Source organism: Mustela nigripes, chromosome 4 (assembly GCF_022355385.1).
Source record: "Mustela nigripes isolate SB6536 chromosome 4, MUSNIG.SB6536, whole genome shotgun sequence".
Taxonomy (NCBI): domain Eukaryota; kingdom Metazoa; phylum Chordata; class Mammalia; order Carnivora; family Mustelidae; genus Mustela; species Mustela nigripes.
Genome location: NC_081560.1, coordinates 41,181,984 through 41,202,442, shown reverse-complemented (window position 1 = coordinate 41,202,442; position 20,459 = coordinate 41,181,984). Strand labels below are relative to the sequence as shown.

Below are 20,459 nucleotides of genomic sequence, written 5' to 3'. Positions count from 1 at the left end.
CCTCCTGCTTTAGTTTTGGCAGGTTATATATTTTTTAAGAATTTATCCCTTTCTTCTAAGTTGTCCAATTTGTTGGTGTATAGGTTTTTCATAATATTCTGTTACAATTATTTATATTTCTGTGTTGTTATTTCTCATCTTTCATTTGTAATTTTATTTTATTTGGATACTCTTTCTTTTTCATGATCTTGCTAGAGGTTTATCAATTTTGTTGATCTTTTCAAAGAACCAGCTCCTGGTTTCATCAATCTGTTCTGTTTTTTCTAGTTTCTATATCATTTATTTCCTTCCTTTTGCTGGGTTTGGGTTTTGTTTCTTCTTCTAGCCCCTTCAGATGTAAGGCTAAGTTGTTTGAGATTTTTCTTCCTTTTGAACTAGGCCTGCATTTCTTTTTTTTTTTTTAAGATTTTTTTTTTTTTTGACAGAGAGAGATCACAAGTGGGCAGAGAGGCAGTAGGCCTGCATTTCTATAAACTTTCCTCTTAGAACCATTTTTGCTGCATCCCAAAGATTTTGGACTGTTGTGTTTTCATTTTCATTTGTTTTCATGTAGTTTTTTAATTCTTCTTTGATCACTTGGTTGACCCATTCATTGGTTAATAGGATGTTACTTAACCTCCATGTATTTGTGTTCTTTCCCTTTTTTTTTTTTTTTTTTTATTAAATTTCTGATTGATTTCTAGTTTCATACCATTGTGGCCAGAAAAGATGCATGGTATGACTCTGATCTTTTTGAGTTTGCTGAGACTTGTGTTGTGGCCTAATATGTGGTCTATTCTAGAGAATGTTCCATGTGTTCTGCTGGTTTAGGATGGAATGTTCTGAATATGTCTGTTAAATCCATTTAGTCCAGTGTGTCATTCAAATCCACTGTTGTCTTGCTGATTTTCTATTTGGATGATCTGTCCATTGATGTAAATGGGGTGTTAAAAGTCCCCTACTATTTTATTATTTCTTTTATGTTTGTTTTTAACTGTTTTATGTATTTGGATCCTCCCATGTTAGGTGCATAAATATTTACAACTGTTACATCTTCTTGTTGGATTTTCCACTTTCTTATTATATAATGTCCTTGTCTTTTACAGTCTTTGTTTAATAAAGTCTGTTTTGCCCAATGTTAAGTATTGCTACCCCAGCCTTCTTTTGGCATCCATGTGCATGAAAAATATTTCTCCATTCCCTTGTTTTCAATCTGCAAGTCTTTAGATCTGAATTGAGTCTCTTGTAGGCAACATATAGATGGGTCTTACTTTTTTATCCACTTTGTCACCCTATGTCTGACTGGAGCATTTAGTCTACTTACCTTCAAAATAATTATTGATAGAATGTATTTATTGCTGTTTTGTTACCTTGTTTCTATAGATTTTTCTTGGATCCTTTCTTGCTCTCTTTCATGCTTTGTTGGCTTTCTTTAGTGGTATACTTGGATTCCATTCTCTTTATTTTTTCGATATCTATTACTGGTTTTTGTTTTGTGGTTACCCTTGGGTTTGTGTATAAGATTTTTTTGCATATAGTAGTCTCTCTGAAGTTGATGGTCACTAAGTTTAAAACCATTCTTTACTCCTCTTCTCTCCCCCGCCAGTACATTTTAGGTATATGGTGTCATATTTTACATCCTTTTATTTTATGGATCCCTTGACTGATTTTCCTTTAAAGAAATACTTTTTACTGCTTCTGTGTTTTTTACTTTTTCATACTTGAATATATGGTCGTCCTTTCAAAAACTCAAAAACTCCCCTTTACTATGTCTTATAGGGCTGGTTTAGTGGTCCTGAGTTCCTTTAGTTTTTGCTTGTCTGAGAAACCCTTTATCTCTATTTCTATTCTGAATGATAGCCTTGCTGGATAGAGTATTCTTAGCTACAGATTTTTTTCCCTTTCTGCACTTTGAATATATCATGCCACTCCCCTCAGGCCTGTAAAGTTGCTGCTGAAAAATTAGCTGATAGTCTTATCAGGGCTCTCTTGTATATAACTATCTTCTCTTACTGCTTTAAAAATTCTTTTTCTTTATCACTACTTTTTGCCATTTTAATTACTGTGTGTTTTGGTGTGGACCTCCTTGGGTTGAATTTTTGGAGAAATCTCTGGACTTCTGGGTCTGGATATTTGTTTCCTTCCCCAGATTTGGGAAGTTTTCAGATATTATTTTTTCAAATAAAGTTTCTGCCCACCCCCTTCTTCTGAGATCCTATCAGGCAATTATTACATTTGATGGAGTCACTGAGTTCCCTAAGATATTCTGTTTGCATTATTTTCTTTCCTCTCCTTTGCTCAGCTTGGTTACTTCCCATTACTCTCTCTTCCAGGCATTAATTCATTCCTCTGCTTCATCTAGCATCCTATTTATCCCATCAAGTGTATTTATTTCATTTACTGTGTTTTTGATCTGATAGGTTCTTTTTTATCTTCATTAACGGTCTCACTGATTTCCTCAACTCTTTTCTCCAGTGTTTTCATGATCATTAAGTTATCTATCAGCCATGTTATTTATATCTTTTTTGCTTTGATCTCTTGCTGTGATTTGGTTCTATTCTTCCATTTGGGAGATATTTCTTGGTCTCCCCATTTTGTTTGACTTTCTATGTGTTAGAAAAATCAGCTACTTCTCTTGCTTTTAATGAGAATAGCCTTATGAAGGAGAGGTCCTATAGTGCCCTGCAGTGTAATGTCCTATTCCCCAGGGCCTGGTGCTTGAGGGAGGGTCTCTTATGTGTTTTGCATGTCCTCTGCTGTTGAGTCTTGGCCTCTTTTTCCTTCTTCCAGTTGTCTGCGGGGGCTGTCTTTGCCAATTGTAGGCAGTGTTCGGTCACCAACGGTGTGTGGGGGGGTGAGTTTTAATGAGGTGATGTGTTTGTAAAATGAGACCTGGTCCCTCCACTACCAGCACAGAGGTTCCACAAGACATACAGGTCTGGAGATGTGGTGTTGGCAGAGTTTTTGCAGGTCTTCTGGGGGACCTACAGTGCAGGAACTCAGGCAAGTTATACTAGGAAGGGCAGATCTGCTAGAGCAAGGGTTATGGGGCTTGGTGTAAGCAAATTGGCTAACGAGAGGCAGCACTGTACTGGTTCCTGCAGATACCCACTATATATGGCGGGGGCGAGTTATGGAGAGGTGGGGAGTGGTTGGAGAAGGGAAATGGCACCTGTTAGTTCCTCTGTCCCTTGAGGAGTCTCTCTGTGATGTATCTGTCCAGCCATGCTTTGATATGAGGAAATCACCCTCCCTTCTGTTTGCCCCCAGCATGTTTCAAACTGCTGATTCTATGCTATTATCTGCATGAGCTGTTTGTAGAGCTAAGGGCAGGGACTCAGCTTCCTGATTCCCTCAAGACTCTCCCAGAACTGAGCCCAAAGATTTTTTTAAAATTCCTGGCTTTAAGTCATTGGTTTTCAGAACTCCTGAAATTCAGCCCCTCTAACTTACTTTTTAAAAAAAAAACTTTTTACTATGTTAGTCACCATACAGTACATCATTAGTTTTTGATGTAGTGTTCCATGATTCATTGTTTCCGTGTAATACCCAGTGCTCATTGCAATACGTGCCTGCCTTAATACCCATCACCGGGTTAACCCATTCCCCCCAGCCCCCTCCCCTCTGATACCCAGAGTTCATAGTGTCTCATGGTTTGTCTCCCCCTCTGCTTTCCCCACCTTCATTTTTCCCTTCCTTCTCCTAATGTCCTCCGTGCTATTCCTTGTGTTCCACATATACGTGAAACCATATGATAACTTTCTTTGCTTGACTTATTTAGTATTATCCCCTCTAGTTCCATCCATGTTGATGCAAATGGTAGGTATTCATCCTTTCTGATGACTGAGTAATATTTCATTTTTATATGGACCACATCTTTATCCATTTATCTGTTGAAAGACATCTCAGAATGGCAAAAATTAATAAGACAGGAAACAACAAATGTTGGAAGATGCAGAGAAAGGGGAAGCCTCTTACACTGTTAGTGGGAATGCAAGTTGGTAGAGCCACTTTGGAAAACAGTATGGAGATTCCTCAAAAAGTTAAAAATAGAGCAACCCTATGATCCAGCAATTGAACTACTGGGTATTTACCCCAAAGACATAGATGTTGTGAAAAGAAGGGGCACATCGACCCCCCACATTCATTGGAGCAACGTCCATAAAAGCCAAACTGTGGAAGGCAAATATTATGGAGATTCGTCCTCCCCATTCGTGGGCTCCCCAGTGTGAGTCTGTTTTCCACCCTTCTCTACGCCACTAGCTCCCTCCCCACAGTGGAGGGTCATTGTCTGTTTTGCTCCCAGACTGCACTGTTGCCTTTCCTACCTTCACTGATGTGGCCCCTTCCTAGCACTTAGTAGTGGAGTTTGTTCTGCCAGTCTTTGGGCCATTTTCTGGTAAGAATTTCACTTCATCATTTCATTCTGATGCAAATGTTACCTATGTACTTGCTGCTTTTAAGATTTTTTTGATTTTTGGTAGCTTTTAAATAATGTTTCTCGGAGAAGTTTTTGGAGATTTTTTGGTAACCTAGGAGTTTCATGAACATGGATATCCAAATTTCTCCTTGGATTTGGGAAGTGTTTAGCCTTATTTTTTTAAAATAAGCTTTCTTTTCCCTTCTCCCTCTCTTCTCTGCAAGTCCAATAATTTGCAAATTATTTCTTTTGATTGTATCCTATAGATCACATAGACTTTCATCACTTTCATTTTTTTCTTTGTTCTCCCTTGACTGGATAATTTCAAAATTCCCATCCTCGTATTTTTTTGCTTGATCCTTTGGTGTTGGTGCTATTATATTTTTCATTTCATTCATTGTATTCTTCTATTCTAGAGTATGCTTTTGTTCTTTTTATGATATCTCTTTATTAAGCTGCTCATTTTTTCATGTATTGTTTTCTTGATTTCATTGAATTGTCTGTATTCTTGTACCTCATTGAGCTTCCTTAAAACAGATATTTTGAATTCCTTATCAGGTAAACAGCTCTCTATGACTTTGGGTTTAGTTACTAGATTATCATAATCTTTTAGTGGTGTCATGTTTCCTTGATTTCTCAAGTTCCTTAAGAGTTTTGAATCGTTGTCTTTGTATTTAAGTAAATTAAGATGAAATTATCCCTCTATCCTTTTCCCTTCACCCATGAGAGTATAAGCTGAATTAGGAGAAAGGTGGAATATGGTAAATTTAGTATTTCCTTATAAACAAGGATATTAGAAGACAAACATAATCAATAATTACCACCGAATAAAAACACAGAAATACCACAAAAAATATAATTAAGTTTTCAAAGAAGTTTGCATGCATACATAGTCTCATATTTCATTTGAGAACCTCAGCGCTCTTTCTACTACAGCTAAACGTAAAATGCCCAGATATATACAAAACATACAAATTTTAAACATTTTTACAAAGTGAAAATATAAAGAAATCAAGACTGGATTTATGTCTACAAACAATTTACTCTGAATCCCATCTGATGTGAAAACCTAACAGTTTATCAGACTTTATATTTGATACAACTATATGTTAGAATTACAGTGGATAAAATCCTAATCCTCAACAGCCTATATTAAAAACTATTAAAATTAATGCAACCTTCAACTATTCTAAGTACTGTTGATATAATTTTCAATTTATTAAAACTTCAATTTTAAGGGAACAAAACTGACCTTAATGCTATTTCAGGAAAGAGAATAAACATTAATTAAATCTTTCCCAACTTTTAAAGCTTTGAGTACTTTGAGTATTCTGCTAATCTGGACTATTTTTGGTTCATTGCTAACTTTTAAAAGATCTTAAGACAACCAATGTGATTGAAGGTCTGTTTTTTGTTTGTCTGGATAGCACTGGTTTTTTTTTTTTGTCTTTATACCAAAGCAATAAGGCAAGAAAGTATTTCTTTTTCCGAATCAGATAGAGAATATCCATTTTTAAAATTCAGGGACTAGAATCATTGTAAATAATCCTACCAACAGGATATTAAGGCTTCTGTGATTTTCCTTTACATTTAAACCATAACGTAAGAGTAACAGTGTTATTGCCTACAAATGTTGAATTTTTAAGCATGTGGGGTTTAAATCACAGGACATAAATATTGTCATTTCTGTCTATTTCAATTCCAGTTAACAAAACACCATTTTCACAATCATCTTGGATAAGTTTGAAAAATGCTACACCAAAGCTGAAACTGGATGACTCTGCTACAAGGAAATATGCTTGAGGGGTCAAGAGTATTTTCCAGTACCTGGTTAGTGTTGGCACAATGTGCCCAAAGCCTGCACAGAGATCCAGAGACCACACTCCAGCCATCAGGACATGTTTGTGGGTGCCTTTAATGGTCCAAAGGGCCTGGCCTGCTACTTACCAAAGGTGAGATGTATGGCTTTCAAGAATTACCAGGTGCCAGTCAGAATACATTCTGTTTGCGGCAACATTCTTTGAGGCAAGCCCTTCTAGATATGTGGATGAGAAAAATCACATAACCTAGCCTGCAGAAGACTTCCTATAATCCTTTCCTAGCATGAATGTGGACCAGGCTTTGCAGTAGGCATCTACCAGTGTTAGCACCATATTTAAGCCTGAACTGAGGTAAAGATGAACTCTGATAGCTTTGGGTAAAAATTACAGTAGCAATTTTGAATGGGTGTTTACAGCAGTGCTCTTCCTGATCATTAAAATGTTGTTTGAAGAATCATTGGATACCAAGTATATATATCCAATATATATCAAAATTGGTAAGTTAATAAAGAGCTAGGTGTGTAAGCTTTTAACAGAGAAAATGCAGCAAAACAGAATTCTGATTTTTGAAAGCAAACTAGGTTATTGTTGGATTGATGAAGTCAAAGATTTTGACAAAATATACTGAGCCAACATGACCAGGCCAGTTTATCAAACAGCAATGTCTAGGAATTCCACTCTCCAGTGCACGGTGAAGTCTATGGTAGATACTACAGAGTCAATATCCAGTGCCTATAGGAGCTATATTAGTCGATTTGTGTCTTGCTAGTTGCTCCATTTAATAAAAAGCTGAGTAGCTTCTCTCTTCCCCAACTATTTTAATCTATGTAGACAAACCTCTCTGGAACTTTTACTTATTTTATATGAAGGAATAGGGAGGGAAAGACCCTAAAACTTAAAATCTTGAAGGGAAAATCTAAAACTTAAAATATAGCAAATAAAGTTTAGTTAAGAAATAATTGAAAATGAGGTAATTCTCTTAGTTCCTATAAACTGATAAGGTGAAGCAATATGGAAAAGAACTAATGAAAACTTTTCAAACTACTTTCCCCCTCTCTTTAACATTACTTAACATCGAAGAGAAATAAGAAATCTTAAATACAGCTACATTTGGGGAGCATAACAAAACTAATTTTTCAAAGGAGAATTACCATTATTTATAAAATAAAATATAATCTTGGGAGTCTGAATTCCAGTGTTCTATCTCTATAGTCGGGGCTAGTCTTGGTGTTCAGGCAGAAGCACCAAGGAGCAATGCTCACTGCCCAGACAGCCTATCACTCAATTTGACCAAGATTCTTAAAATAAAAAAACAAAACAAAACAAAACAAAACAAAAAAAAAACTCACCAGTAGTATTTTCGTTGGACTCTGCTGAGATTCAGATAAAAATAGGAAGAACTTTCCCCTGCAGCCTACAGGAACATGTTAAGGAAACAGTTTAAGGTTTGTACTTAACTTTTAAAAATTCAGCTGAATACTGCAGATCATTCTACAGAAAAGTCATGTAAACAGTCATTGTTTTATAAATATGCTGGTGCTAATGCACCTAATTGGTTAATAGATTAGCTACATCTGTAAGAATGCTGATTAATATATAAGATCTTTCAGTTCCCTGTCGGTCAGTTCATTCACTTCCATAATTTTCTCTAAATGTTCCATGTATCGGCCATGGTCCTGCAGGAAATGAGGGACCCTCATGTTTTCAGTAACTGCCAATCCTTTCAAGCGATCCACATCTTCATAAGAGACCTGAAAAGAGGAAGATGAGTTCATTTTTAAATATACATAACATCTTCCCTAAGTCTTAAGAAAAAGTTTATGGGGACTCTCCCTCAAATTACTTTAATACCTGCAAAATAACAAAAATCATTGGCTTCCACTCCTTTACCATATTAAATAAGAATGTATTGGGGCACCTGGGTGGATCAGTAGGTCAAGTGTTTAACTTCCTGATTTCAGCTCAGGTTGTGATCTCAGGGTTGTGAGATCAAGCCCCACCTTGGGCTCACGTACTAGGCATGGAGTCAGCTTGAGATTCTTTCTCTCCTCCCCCACCTCTGCATCCCTACTTTAAAAAAAAAAAAAAAAAAAAAAGAATATATTTATCTGCCTGCTAATACCATGACCATAAAAATACCATGACCATAAAAAAACAAGTCAATATTTAACACTCTATCTTGGACCTATACCCAGTTTGTTTAGAAATTACACAACTAAACTTAATACAGGAATGTGAGAGACTCTAAAACCTAAACAAATGTCCGGACTAAAGCTAAATGAAAGAACCCAGGAAAATTGTGTTTTATGTTAGATTCTCTTTGTGAAAAAGTATGCTATAAAAATGTTTTAATTACTTATATAAGAAGCCAGTCTTTCATAAATATTTACATTGAGTTTATGGATGAAACTCTTAGTTCTATAAATTAACATTGCAACTTTAAATTCCAAAACATGGCTGGCTTTAAAAACTACTGTCTTCTGACCAACACTGTAACCTGATTCAGTAGAGAGGCTTTAAATAAAGAAATCATGTTCATTTATATTTTCATAAGTTTTAATTTTTTTAAAGATTTATCTACTAGGGAACACGCACAAGCAGGAGGAGGGGCAGAGGGAGAAGCAGACTCCCCACCTAGCAGGGAGCCAACATGGGGCTCAATCCCAGGACGCCAGGACAATGAACTGAGCCAAAGGCAGACACTTAACAATTGAACCACCCAGGTACCCCTTAAGTTTTAATTTTTAAGTTATTGAAATTATGTTATTATTTATACCAAAAAGTGTAATGAAAATAGATTTGTTGTTGATACTGGTGTGGCTTAGTATTTTTTTTTCTTCCTTCCTTGACTGAGGAGACCTATCCATAAATATGTCCAAGAGATAGCAGCCTAGGTTTCCTTTTAGGTTTTTGGTGTTTAATCCATGTTCAGTTTATTTTTGTGTATTGTGTAAGAGGGTGGTCCAGTTTCATTCTTTAGCATGTAGCTGTCCAGTTTTCCCCAGCACCACTTATTGAGGAAGTGTTCCTCACTGTATACTCTGCTTCTGACTGGGATTAAATGATCTAGGCTGTCCTGTTCCACTGATGTATGTATCCATTTTTGTATCAATTCCATACTGTTTTAATTACTATAGCTCTGCAGTATATCTTGAAATCTGGGGTTTTTATACTTCTAGCTTGGTTCTTGTTTATTAAGATGGCTTTGCTATTTGACATTATTTGTGGTTCCATATGAATTTTAGGATTATTTATTCTAGTTCTGTGAAAAATGCTTCTGGTATTTGGATTGGGATTGCACTGAATCTGCAGATTGCTTTGAGTAGTATGAACATAATTAAATTAATTCTTCCAATCCAAGAGCATAGTGTATCTTCCTACTTGTTAGTGTCATTTTCAATTTCCTTCATTAATGTCTCCTAGTTTTCAGAATATAGGTCTTTCATCTCCTTGGTTAATTTACTTCTAGGTATTTTATGCTTTTAGTACAATAAGTAGAACTGTTTTCTTAATTTCTCTTTCTGCTTTGTTATTATTGTATAGAAATGCAATAGATTCCTATATATTTTGTATCCTGTAACTTTACTGAATTCATTTATTCTAATAGTCTTTTGGTGGAGTTCTTAGGGTTTTTGTTTTTTTTTTTTTTAATATATAGTATCAGGTCATTTGTAAATACTGATGGTTTTACTTCTTACTAATGTGGGTGCCTTTTATTTCTTTTTCCTGTCTGGCTGCTGCAGCTTTTAGGACTTTTAGGACTATGTTGAATAAAAATGATAAGAATGGACATCTTTGTCTTATTCCTGATCTTAGGGGTTTTGAAAAGCTTTCAGCTTTTTCATTGCTGGCTGTTGGGTTTTAATTTATGGCCTTTATTAGGTTGAGGTATGTTCCCTCTAAGCCTACTTTGTCAAGGGTTTTTATTATGAATGGATGTTGTATTCTGTCAAATGTTTTTTCTTCATCTATTGAAATGATACGGTTTTTATTCTCTTATTGATGTGATATATCATGACAGATTTGCAAATACTGAACCACCCTTGCATCTTAGGAATAACTCCACCTACTCATGGTCAGTGATCCTTTTAGTATATTACTGAATTCAGTTTGAGTATTATTTTATTTAGGATTTCTACATCTATGTTCATCAGAAATATTTTTTTGGGGCGCCTGGGTGGCTCAGTGGGTTAAGCCACTGCCTTCAGCTCAGGTCATGATCTCAGGGTCCTGGGATCGAGTCCCGCATCGGGCTCTCTGCTGGGCGGGGAGCCTGCTTCCTCCTCTCTCTCTCTCTGCCTGCCTCTCTGCCTACTTGTGATCTCTCTCTGTCAAATAAATAAATAAAATCTTTAAAAAAAAAACAAAACTTTTTTTTTTTTTTGGTAGAGACTCTGTCTGGTTTTAGTTTTAGTATCAGGCTAATGTTGGCCTTGCAGAATGAATTTGGGAATTTTCCTTCTTCTATTTTTTTGGAAGAGTTTGAGAATTATATTTACTCTTCTTTAATTATTTGGTAGAATTCATCCATGAAGCCATATGGTCCTAGCTGTTGGGCATTTTGTTTTTTGGGAAATTCATTTATTACTGATTCAGTTTCATTACTAGTAAGTAATCTATTCAAATTCTCTAATTCTGGGGCACCTGGGTGGCTCAGTGGGTTAAATCCTCTGCCTTTAGCCAGGTCATGATCTCAGGGTCCTGGGATTGAGCCCTGCATAGCTCGCTGCTCAGCAGGGAGCTTGCTTCCTCCTCTCTCTCTACTGCCTTTCTGCCTACTTGGGATCTCTGTCAAATAAATAAAATCTTTAAAAAGATTCTCTACTTCTAGAAAGCAGCTGAGGGATCTCGGGGTTCAGGGACCTTCCCTTGTTTGTAAGCTCCACCATCCCTACCTCGTGAATCCTAGGCCATGGCAAGCAGGGGCCATTTTGTGCTGTGTGTGTGTGTGTGTGAATTAAAGACTGAGTTCCAACAGAAAAAAAAAAAAAAAAGATTCTCTACTTCTTTCTGATTCCATTTTAGAGGATTGCATGTTTCTACTTTCTATTTCTGTAGTACCAGTTATTTCCCCACTTTCACTTCCAGTTTGAGTCCTCTCTTCTTAATCAGTCTGGCGGCTAAAGGTTTATCAATTGTTTTTCTTCAATGAAACCAGGATCTGGTTTTGCTAATCTTTTAGTCTCTAGTTCATTAATTTCCACTCAAATTTTACTTTGTTCTTTTCTAGCTCCTTTAGGTGTAAGGTTAGGTTGTTTGAGATTTTGTTACTTGATGTTGGCCTGTATCACTATAGACATCCTTCTTAGAACTGCTTTTGCTGTGTCCCAAAAGTTTTGGACCATTTTGATTTGTATACCCACTGTTTAGTAGCAGTAATTCTTTCAACCATCCTGAGGTTTTTTTTTGTTTTTTTTGTTTTTTTTTTAAGATTTTATTTATTTGACAGAGAGATCACAAGAAGGCAGGAAGACAGGCAGAGAGAGGGGGAAGCAGGCTCTCCACAGAGCAGAGAGCCCAATTCGGGGCTCGATCCCAGGACTCTGGGATCATGACCTGAGCTGAAGGCAGAGGCTTTAACCCACTGAACCACCCAGGTGCTCTAACCATCCTGAGTTTATTATTATAGGAAAGAATGAGTAAACATAATAGATAAAATACTGCAGTTGGTAAACATAATTTTCATTTGAAGAGAAGGGAGACACACATATGGAATGGGAAAAAAGGTGTAAAAAACTTACGTGTGTGATGTGAATTAGAACACCCTATGATTTAAAACAAATACATGATTTGCTCACTGGAAAGACACAGAAGCATCAACATTCCAGAAGTAATAAGCACACCTAGTACTTGTTTTCTAAATACCATTTTCACTAAAAGGAATCCAGCCTTCCTTGGAGAAATAATCTTGTCTGAGATTTGAATAAGATGGACCCAGAATATTTTACTTTGCCAGAAAACAGGGTGGCATGTTTTTAAAAACACAGGAGCAGCCACTAGAAGGGATGAATAAAAAAGAACTTAAGTCCATAATAATACTGTTTAAAGGGGGAGTGAAATGTAATAATTTGAAGATCTCTATTTTGCGACACTATTGTAGTTAACGGATATGGGAAAAGATCATCAATGGATGTTAAAACCATTCCTTGCAAGGTTGTTAAAGAACAGTACATTCTTAGGTATTACCCCACAGATTACTTAATATAAAAAAGAAAGGTGGGGCGCCTGGGTGGCTCAGTGGATTAAGTCTCTGCCTTCGGCTCAGGTCATGGTCTCAGGGTCCTGGGATCGAGCCCCACATAGGGCTCTCTGCTCAGCAGGAGCCTGTTTCCCCTTTTCTCTCTCTGCCTGCCTCTCTGCCTACTTGTGATTTCTGTCTGTCAAATAAATAAAATCTTTAAAAAAAAAAAAAGGTACCTTTTATGAGGGAGAGATCTGGCAGTAACTAACAGTAACCACTGGAATCTGAATCTTATTTAATCCTTAAACCAAGCCTAAGGGAATGATGACCTGGTGTGTTCTAGACTACCTGCCACTGGTCTCACTCACCTTGCCCAGGGCAGTCAGTAGATGAAAGTCAATGGTCTCTCTGTACCGGAGAATTTGTAGGATCCCATCCAAGTATACCTGGTCTTTACTAAAGCAGCCTAGAGGAAGACAAGAGCTTTTATTTTCTAATATTTTAAAAAAATTACTAAATAATTGCTACTAACACATTCCCTTTACTGTAGGCATCAGTCCTGAATAAAAATGGTATGGTAAATTAGAATTACCTATCTTCATAATATAAAATGCAAGGTCTTAGGTAGGACCAGGATAATGTGCAGACTGGTAGCATCTCTTTATGAATTTCTTTTCCCCAGATTCCCATTCCCCATAGTTAAAACATAGTTAAAAATTTTGTTTCTAATTATAAAGAGACACTGATCATTTAGGACTCTTCATAACCTGAACTCCCATGTGCAAGGAGTCACTTGGGGCAGCAGGGAGAATGGCTATAGCTCAGTAAGTCTCACGCGGGCAATGTGAAGATGGGAGTTCAGAAACTCAGTTTTTAAAAATACCACCCCTCACCCCATTAAAAACAGATATTGATACTCTTCTTCCATATGAGAACAAGAATTAGAATGAGATTTAAAAATAGAAGAAAATAGGGGCGCTGGGTGGCTCGGTGGGTTAAGCTTCTGCTTTTGGCTTAGGTCATGATCATGGGGTCCTGGATTGAGTCCCGCATCGGGCTCTCTGCTTGGCAGGGAGCCTGCTTTCTCCCTCTCTCTGTCAAATAAATAAAATCTTTTAAAAAAAATAAAAATAGAAGAAAATATGAAGACAGAAAAAGGAAGAGCTCATGAAATCTGAACTAGTTGAAGTGTTCCACTTACAAAGAAAACTTTTCTCCCATCATGACATAAATTGTGTTAATTTTATAAAATTCTTCTTTATTAAATGGACTAAAATTGTATTAAATTAATTTTTTCAGTATGCAAATAGCATGGAAATTATGGAAAAAAGGTGGAACATTTTTTCAACGAGGTTCAGATGTCATGAGTTGTTTGCTCCTACTTTTCAGGAGGAATAAAACTGTCCTTATCAGTAAAGACTTACAGGTAGAGAACATGGTATTTGGCTTTAAAATACTATAGGAAAGGGGCGCCTGGGTGGCTCAATGGGTTAAAGCCTCTGCCTTTGGCTCAGGTCATGATCCCAGAGTCCTGGGATTGAGCCCTGCATTGCACTCTCTGCTCAGTGAGGAGCCTGCTTTTCCCTCTCTCTCTCTGCCTGCTCTCTGCCTACTTGTGATCTCTGCTTATCAAATAATAAATCTTAAAAAAAATACTATAGCAAAATAGGAACTTAGAAGAATAGATGATTTGGGGAAATCCAAATATTACGTATTAGTTAAGATTGTTGAATTTATGCTCACTTTCTTAAGTGTGATAATGATATTGTATTAGAAGAATGTATTCTTAGGAGATGCATGCTCAGGGCTTCAGAAATAAAAGAGCAAGTGTACAGTGTACTTTTAAAAAGTCACAGAACATTATTAAGTAAGTGAAAGACAACCCACAGAATAGAGAAAATATTTGTAAATCATAAGAGCTTCGTAACTAGAATATACAAAGAACACCTACAACTCAATAATAAAAAGACAAATAACCCAATTAAAAATGGACAAAGGGTCTATTTAGACCCCTTCTCTACATAAAATATGCAATGAATGCACATGAAAAGATGCTCAACATGATTAGTCATCAGGGAAACCCAAATCAAAACCCCAATGACAAAGGACTCACAGGGAAGATGGTTGAGAAAGGATCCTAAGCTCACCTTGTCCCAGGTAGACCTAGTTATGAATACCCATGTCAGTGTAAATACCCAACAGAAAACAACCAGCAGATTGGCAGAACAGACTCTCCACAGCTAAATGTAGAGAAGAGGTCACACTGAAAAGGGTGGACAGGGCAGAGGTGTGGTCAGAAACCAAACTGACCCAGAAGACTATCCTCAGGAGAGGACACCGTAAGGATGGGGAAGGGTGAGAGGAATATTGCAAGCAAAGAGAAAGGAGAGGAGCAGACCCTATAACACCTACCCCAAACATAAGGGACCCACACTCCAGAAACAAATCCCTATAACGTTTGGCTTTGAAAGGCAGAGGGACTTATCTTCATGAGTTCTTATAGTTAGTGGGGCTTAATATGAAGAACTTTAAAAATCACCAAGCTTAGATTTGGGGGAGCAAGAGGAAATCAAATCCTTGCCCTTAAAGAGACAGCATAACAAACAGCCCCACTGAGATACAGCATAGCAGCAACTTTAGGTAGGGTATATGAGAAGGAGATTTATGTTTACTAATCTCAGAATACGTGCTGGAGGAGCAGGGATCTTCAGGAGACTCCTCTAAGAACAAAAGAGCTGACAGGTGCCATTCCTCTCCCTGCCCCAGCCTAGATACCTAGAAACGGGAAAGAACAAGCATACTCTCCACCTAGCTTGTCAACAGCATACCCTGCTCTCTTAGCCTACCCTTGCAGGAGTTCTCCAAAGCAGCTGCAGGTCTCTTCACACAGACCCTTCACACAGCTTCCAAACAGCACACCCTACCCCTGCAATCTCCTGTGGATCCACCCCCTCCAACCTGGCCTCCACAGGAGTTTTCCCAGACAGCTGTAGATCCCCTCTAGCAGACCACTGTGGATCTTGCTGGCCCCGCATGCCCAGCCCCAAATACACAACACTACAGAAGCTCTTCTTCATAAGGCCACTCTTCTAAAGAGCAGGAGACAGATGCAGCTGAATTTCCTAACACAGATAGAGTCACAAAAAACTGGGAAGACAGAGGATATGTCCCAAATAAAAGAACCAGACAAACTTAGAGCCAGAGAGCTCAACAAAACTGTTTATGCAGTATGCCTGACAGAGAATTTAATGGTCAAAGAGAACATTAGACAGTGGTGATAGCTGCACAACTCCATGAATATTCTAAAAACCACTGAGCTATATATTTTAATGGGCAAACTGTAGGTCAAGTGAAGTAGAGCTGTTTTTAAAATGAGAGCAAGAAAAAGAACTGGCAAAATGTTAATAATTGGTGAATCTAGAGGATGGGTAATATAAGTGTTAATTCTATCATTTCCATATTTGTATAGGCTTGAAATTTTTCAAAATGATAACTGAATAAAGAATGCTAACAAAATATGGTTTGGGAAGACTAGCATTGACCTCAAGTAACAACGGTTTAATTTTTCACTAGTGAGTGATTTCTCTGTGGATGAGGATGTAATTGAAATCAACAGACAACTGACCATAAGGCAAACACACAATCAAGGGACACCCACCTGGTTGAGAAGTATCAGTCCATCCCCTCTTGGCTCGTACACAATAATCCCATCTTGTATTGGGGTCCTTGACAAACTTTCCAATATCTTTGAAGAGTTCGCAAAAAGACATTTGGCTGGCTCGATAAACAGTGTAGTAGAGGAGGGCCGCCCTCCATAAAAAGGGGTCTTTTCTAAAAAGGACGCTGTGAATACTTGCCAGTCCTTCCTCTGTGGGATTGTTTGGCTTTAGCTCATGTTTTTTACGACCAGTCCAACTGTTCCATGGCTGCTGAAGGTTGTTAATACCTCGAAAATAATGTGTGCCTATGGAGAAGAAAAGGCATGTGAAAAACGAGAAATGACATTTTAATTCTTTTCCACAAAAGATTCTACCAACAGTTCTAAAACCAAATTGATGTGTACCTATGAATCAAAACAAAGTGGAAAATGACCTGACCCTAAAGCTTTTTGAAGGAGGTACTCTTGCCTTCAGAAGGACTGCATGTATCATTCAAAGAAGTGTGACTTTTGTACAATTTATTTTCTTAAAGGGAAGAATCAGAGACTTGATATCTGAAAGGAATCCAGCATTCAGTTCCATTTCCCTTGGTTTCAGAAACACAGGTGAACTGAAATCCAGGAGTTAATCCAAGCTCAATACAGCTACATGATACTGAAAAAATCTAATCTGAACTGAAACATTAATATCTTAGCTCAAATGAAAACTAACAATTTCATTACCTTTCGCCAAATACTGCTAAGAAAAAAACCATTATAAAAAGGTTTCTTTGCAGCTGATTTCTGATATTATAAGTGAACAAATGAAGGGCTACCCCTACCTATTTCATGCCTCAGCATTCCCTCCAGCCAGTGCTCACGTGCTGTGGAAACATTAATGGTCAGTGTTGGGCACCCATTTACCACTGTCATTGAAGCTCGGGAAAGCAGATCTTCAGTGAGATGAACTACAATCTAAGAAGAGGACACAAATACATTTATATAAAACAAAATGTAGAGGCTGGGGAGAGGAAGCTTTCACAGGAAACAAGAGACCCATAAACCAGTACATTTTTATTTCCAATGTGAATCTCCTGATACCAAGATGATGATAATTACTTCTGACCCTTCCACTTCTAAGCATGGGCAACCCAAGAGCCTTTCCTGGAATGAAGAAAAGTAGAGGGCTATACTGAAGAAGCAGTGCCCTGTTGTGCTCTCAAATACAGACCCCCCGAACCCGGCCCCAGTTAAAATGATGCAAAGGATGGTACACAAGCCAGAGACCACTTCACTGCTTGGTCATTCTGAGCGGGCTGCTAATAAGAGGAGGCCACTGAGGCAAATTGCTTCATTATAATTTTCATTAAAAAATTCCCATAATCCCATAGGCTATACAGAAAGGGTAGTATAAGTAAAGAAAAACATAATGAAGTTGAACACAACAATTCAATATAGTGAGATCTCTGGGTGACTAATTTAATGAGCAGTTAAAATGCCAACAGCATCTCGTGTCACTCCCGATTCATACCTCACCCAGGCAGCCTTCTTTCATCATGTACTTCCGAACATGACTCCAGATTCGAGTTTTAGATAGCAGGCTGCCACCAGTGGCCTGCTCAAATTTTTCATAACTTCCATATTTCTGTAAAGTCAGTTCCATAATATTGATGGACTGTAAAAAACAAACAAACAGGGATAATGAAAATAAATAATCTCTTATTACTTGGAGATGAGTAATAAGCCAGTTATATTCTTAGGGATCATGACCTGTGCTGTGTTTATTGACTTCCAAATGAAACTGCAAGGGAGGTACCATATCTAATTCTAAACAGCTTTCACTCATTGTCACAAATTTTACAAACATCTCTACTTACAAATCCTCTTTCCCTTCACAGCCTAAGAGTTAAAGGTACTAGTGCTGTCATTTGACAGGCTGAGAAGGCAAGGCAGAGGGGCTCCTTGGCTTCTCTAAGACCATCTGGTGGTCTGGCAGGAGAACTCAGAATGGAAGGTGTGTCTCCAGATTAATCACTAAATTACAACTGCCATTTAGATAAAGAGAAAAATAGCCCAAGTTTTAAGAACACTCAAAAGAAATAGCCATTCTTCTCTGATAATCTTATAAATCTAAAGTTTTCCAGGGCTCGTCTTTCAAATAAAACAGTCTCAACATTACTAAAAACACTTTTATCTTTCATTCAGGGCAGGGTACTACCTACTACTCCTTCTTTATAAATTTTTACATCAAAAGAATATGAAAGTTGAGATCTAAATACAAATATACAAAAAGGAAGACTTAAAAAAGCTAGAGATCACCAGTATCTTGGGAAAGCCACAAGGAAGGAAAACATAAGGAAAATGATCTTTAAAAAATCTTTTGGGAAAGAAGCTAGAAAATCCATCTTATGATGTCTAGTTTTTGGACTACTGTCAGACAAGAAAAGATTTTCCAAACACGAAGCTTTAGAGTCAGACTAACTTCTTGTGTTGATGTCCCAGTTCTGTCCCTGCTCTGGCTCTGTGACCACAGGCAAGTCATTTAACTTTTTACCAAGCCTTTCATTTTTAAATGGAGTAACAATAATAATGTCTACTTCATGGTTTTGTTCAAAAAATTTAGTCAATCTTTGTAAAGCACAGCGTCTGGGGCCTAATAAGTCATCAGTACCTGTCAGTTATTACTACATCATTGCTGTCATCGGTACATTCATTCTTTCTAAATGCCACCACTGTAGATAGTATGCCCAACACAAAAACTAGAAAAACTCACACGCTACAATTCAACATCTATTTTCCTGTTGGAAAAATATGTATTACTAATAAACAAGGCATGTGTCATAAAGTTATAACAAGAAATGGCTTCAACAAGCTTTGACTGGCTTTTGTTCCCAAAACTGTTATCAAAAAGGCAACAATTCAAAGTGTGGTCCAAAGGCTTGCAGCATGGGCTTCATATCTGAGCTGGTTTCAAATGCAGAATTTTACCCCCACCACACCTATTGAATCAGAACAAGATCCCCAGGTGATTGATGTGCATGGTAAAAAGGAAGATCCTGGAGAATTGGAATACAGCACAAAAACCCCAGATGCTAATTATTTATATGACAACTATTGTAATTAAAAGAATAAAAGCTCACAATTAAAAACCCACTTTAGCAGATTAGCAAAGCTTTTTGAATATACCAGTCTAATGATGACTAGTCATCAATGTATCAGAGTGAGAAGAATATGAGAAATCTGGCCCTAATTCCAGGAAAGACAGAAGTGGTACATTCTATATTGGACTATTATTTAGACCTAAAAAAGGTTAAGGAAATATATCATAACCTGGAATTACAGGTTTTTAAGTATTTACTTAATTTCAGATAAAAATAGCTTTTCTAGCTTATGCTTACTCACAAGAAAAAATGTTATTTGGTTACTATGTAGTCCCCCCTTATCTGCAGAGGATATGTTCTAAGAGCTCAGTGGACGCCTGAAATTGCACTGAGTACCAAACCCTATGTGCACTATGTTTTTCCTATACAAACACACCTATGATAAAGTTTAATTTATAAACCAGGCATAGTAAGAAGCTAACAGTAATAATAACAAAATAGAACATTTATACCACTATACTATAATATGAATGTGGTCTCTCTCTCAAAATATCTTACCGAACTATACTCACTCTTCTTGTGATGATGTGAGATGGTAAAATGCCTATGTGATAAGATGAAGGGAGGTGAATGACACAGGCAGCATTAGGCTACCACTGACCTTCTGACAGCATGTCAGAAAGAGGATCATCTGCTTCCAGACCAAGGCTGATCTTAGGTAACTGAAACCGCAGATAAGGGGAACTACAGTGTTTATTATGTAAGTTATAAGCAGTTTACAGGATTAATAAAAATTAAATACAGGTGTCACCTGGTAGTATTAGTAGAAGGCTAGTAAGTATTCATATCCATAATAAGTATTCATTCATATTCATAATGGGAAACAAATCTGATAGGGAATTTATAATGAGAAAGAACCCTATAAATGTTAGGATGAAACATGCTTGGCAGTTTAACAACATTTAGGCAAACTTTATATCCAGGTACTAAATATTGGATCAAAGAATGAATAAAAATAGTGGGTTTTTTGGGGGGGGGGTTGATTTTTCCTACAAAATGATATACAACAGAACACCACATCCTTCATTTCATCTTGCTTACTGGCATCACAATAGCAACACTACCTGGGAGCTATACTGATGTTCCCCAAAGGTTAGGTTAATATGATGTCATGTGCAATACTTTTCTTTAAAGAGCCTATTTTCAGGGCACCTGGGTGGCTCAGATGGTTAAGTGTCCAGCTTCAGCTCAGGTCATGATCCTGGGGTTCTGGGATCAAGTACCATGACAGGCTCCCAGGGAGCCTGCTTCTCACTAGCCT

General features: G+C 37.3%; 1 protein-coding gene across 3 annotated transcripts in view; it reads right to left on the bottom strand.

Moving 5' to 3' along the window:
* Positions 1-5,241: 5,241 nt before the first annotated feature.
* MATCAP2 (microtubule associated tyrosine carboxypeptidase 2) overlaps positions 5,242-20,459 on the bottom strand; it is a 52,823-nt gene continuing 37,605 nt past the window's right edge. For 2 of the 3 annotated variants that reach the window (XM_059396575.1, XM_059396578.1), the window contains exons 3-7: positions 17,569-17,712; positions 16,880-17,012; positions 16,059-16,364; positions 12,769-12,866; positions 5,242-7,970 (exon numbers count right to left, since the gene is read on the bottom strand). In XM_059396575.1, coding sequence (XP_059252558.1) covers positions 7,809-7,970; positions 12,769-12,866; positions 16,059-16,364; positions 16,880-17,012; positions 17,569-17,712 — 843 coding nt within the window. In that variant the 3' untranslated portion in view covers positions 5,242-7,808. The remainder of the gene's footprint in view (positions 7,971-12,768; positions 12,867-16,058; positions 16,365-16,879; positions 17,013-17,568; positions 17,713-20,459) is intronic. The other variant, XM_059396577.1, reaches the window with a different exon arrangement.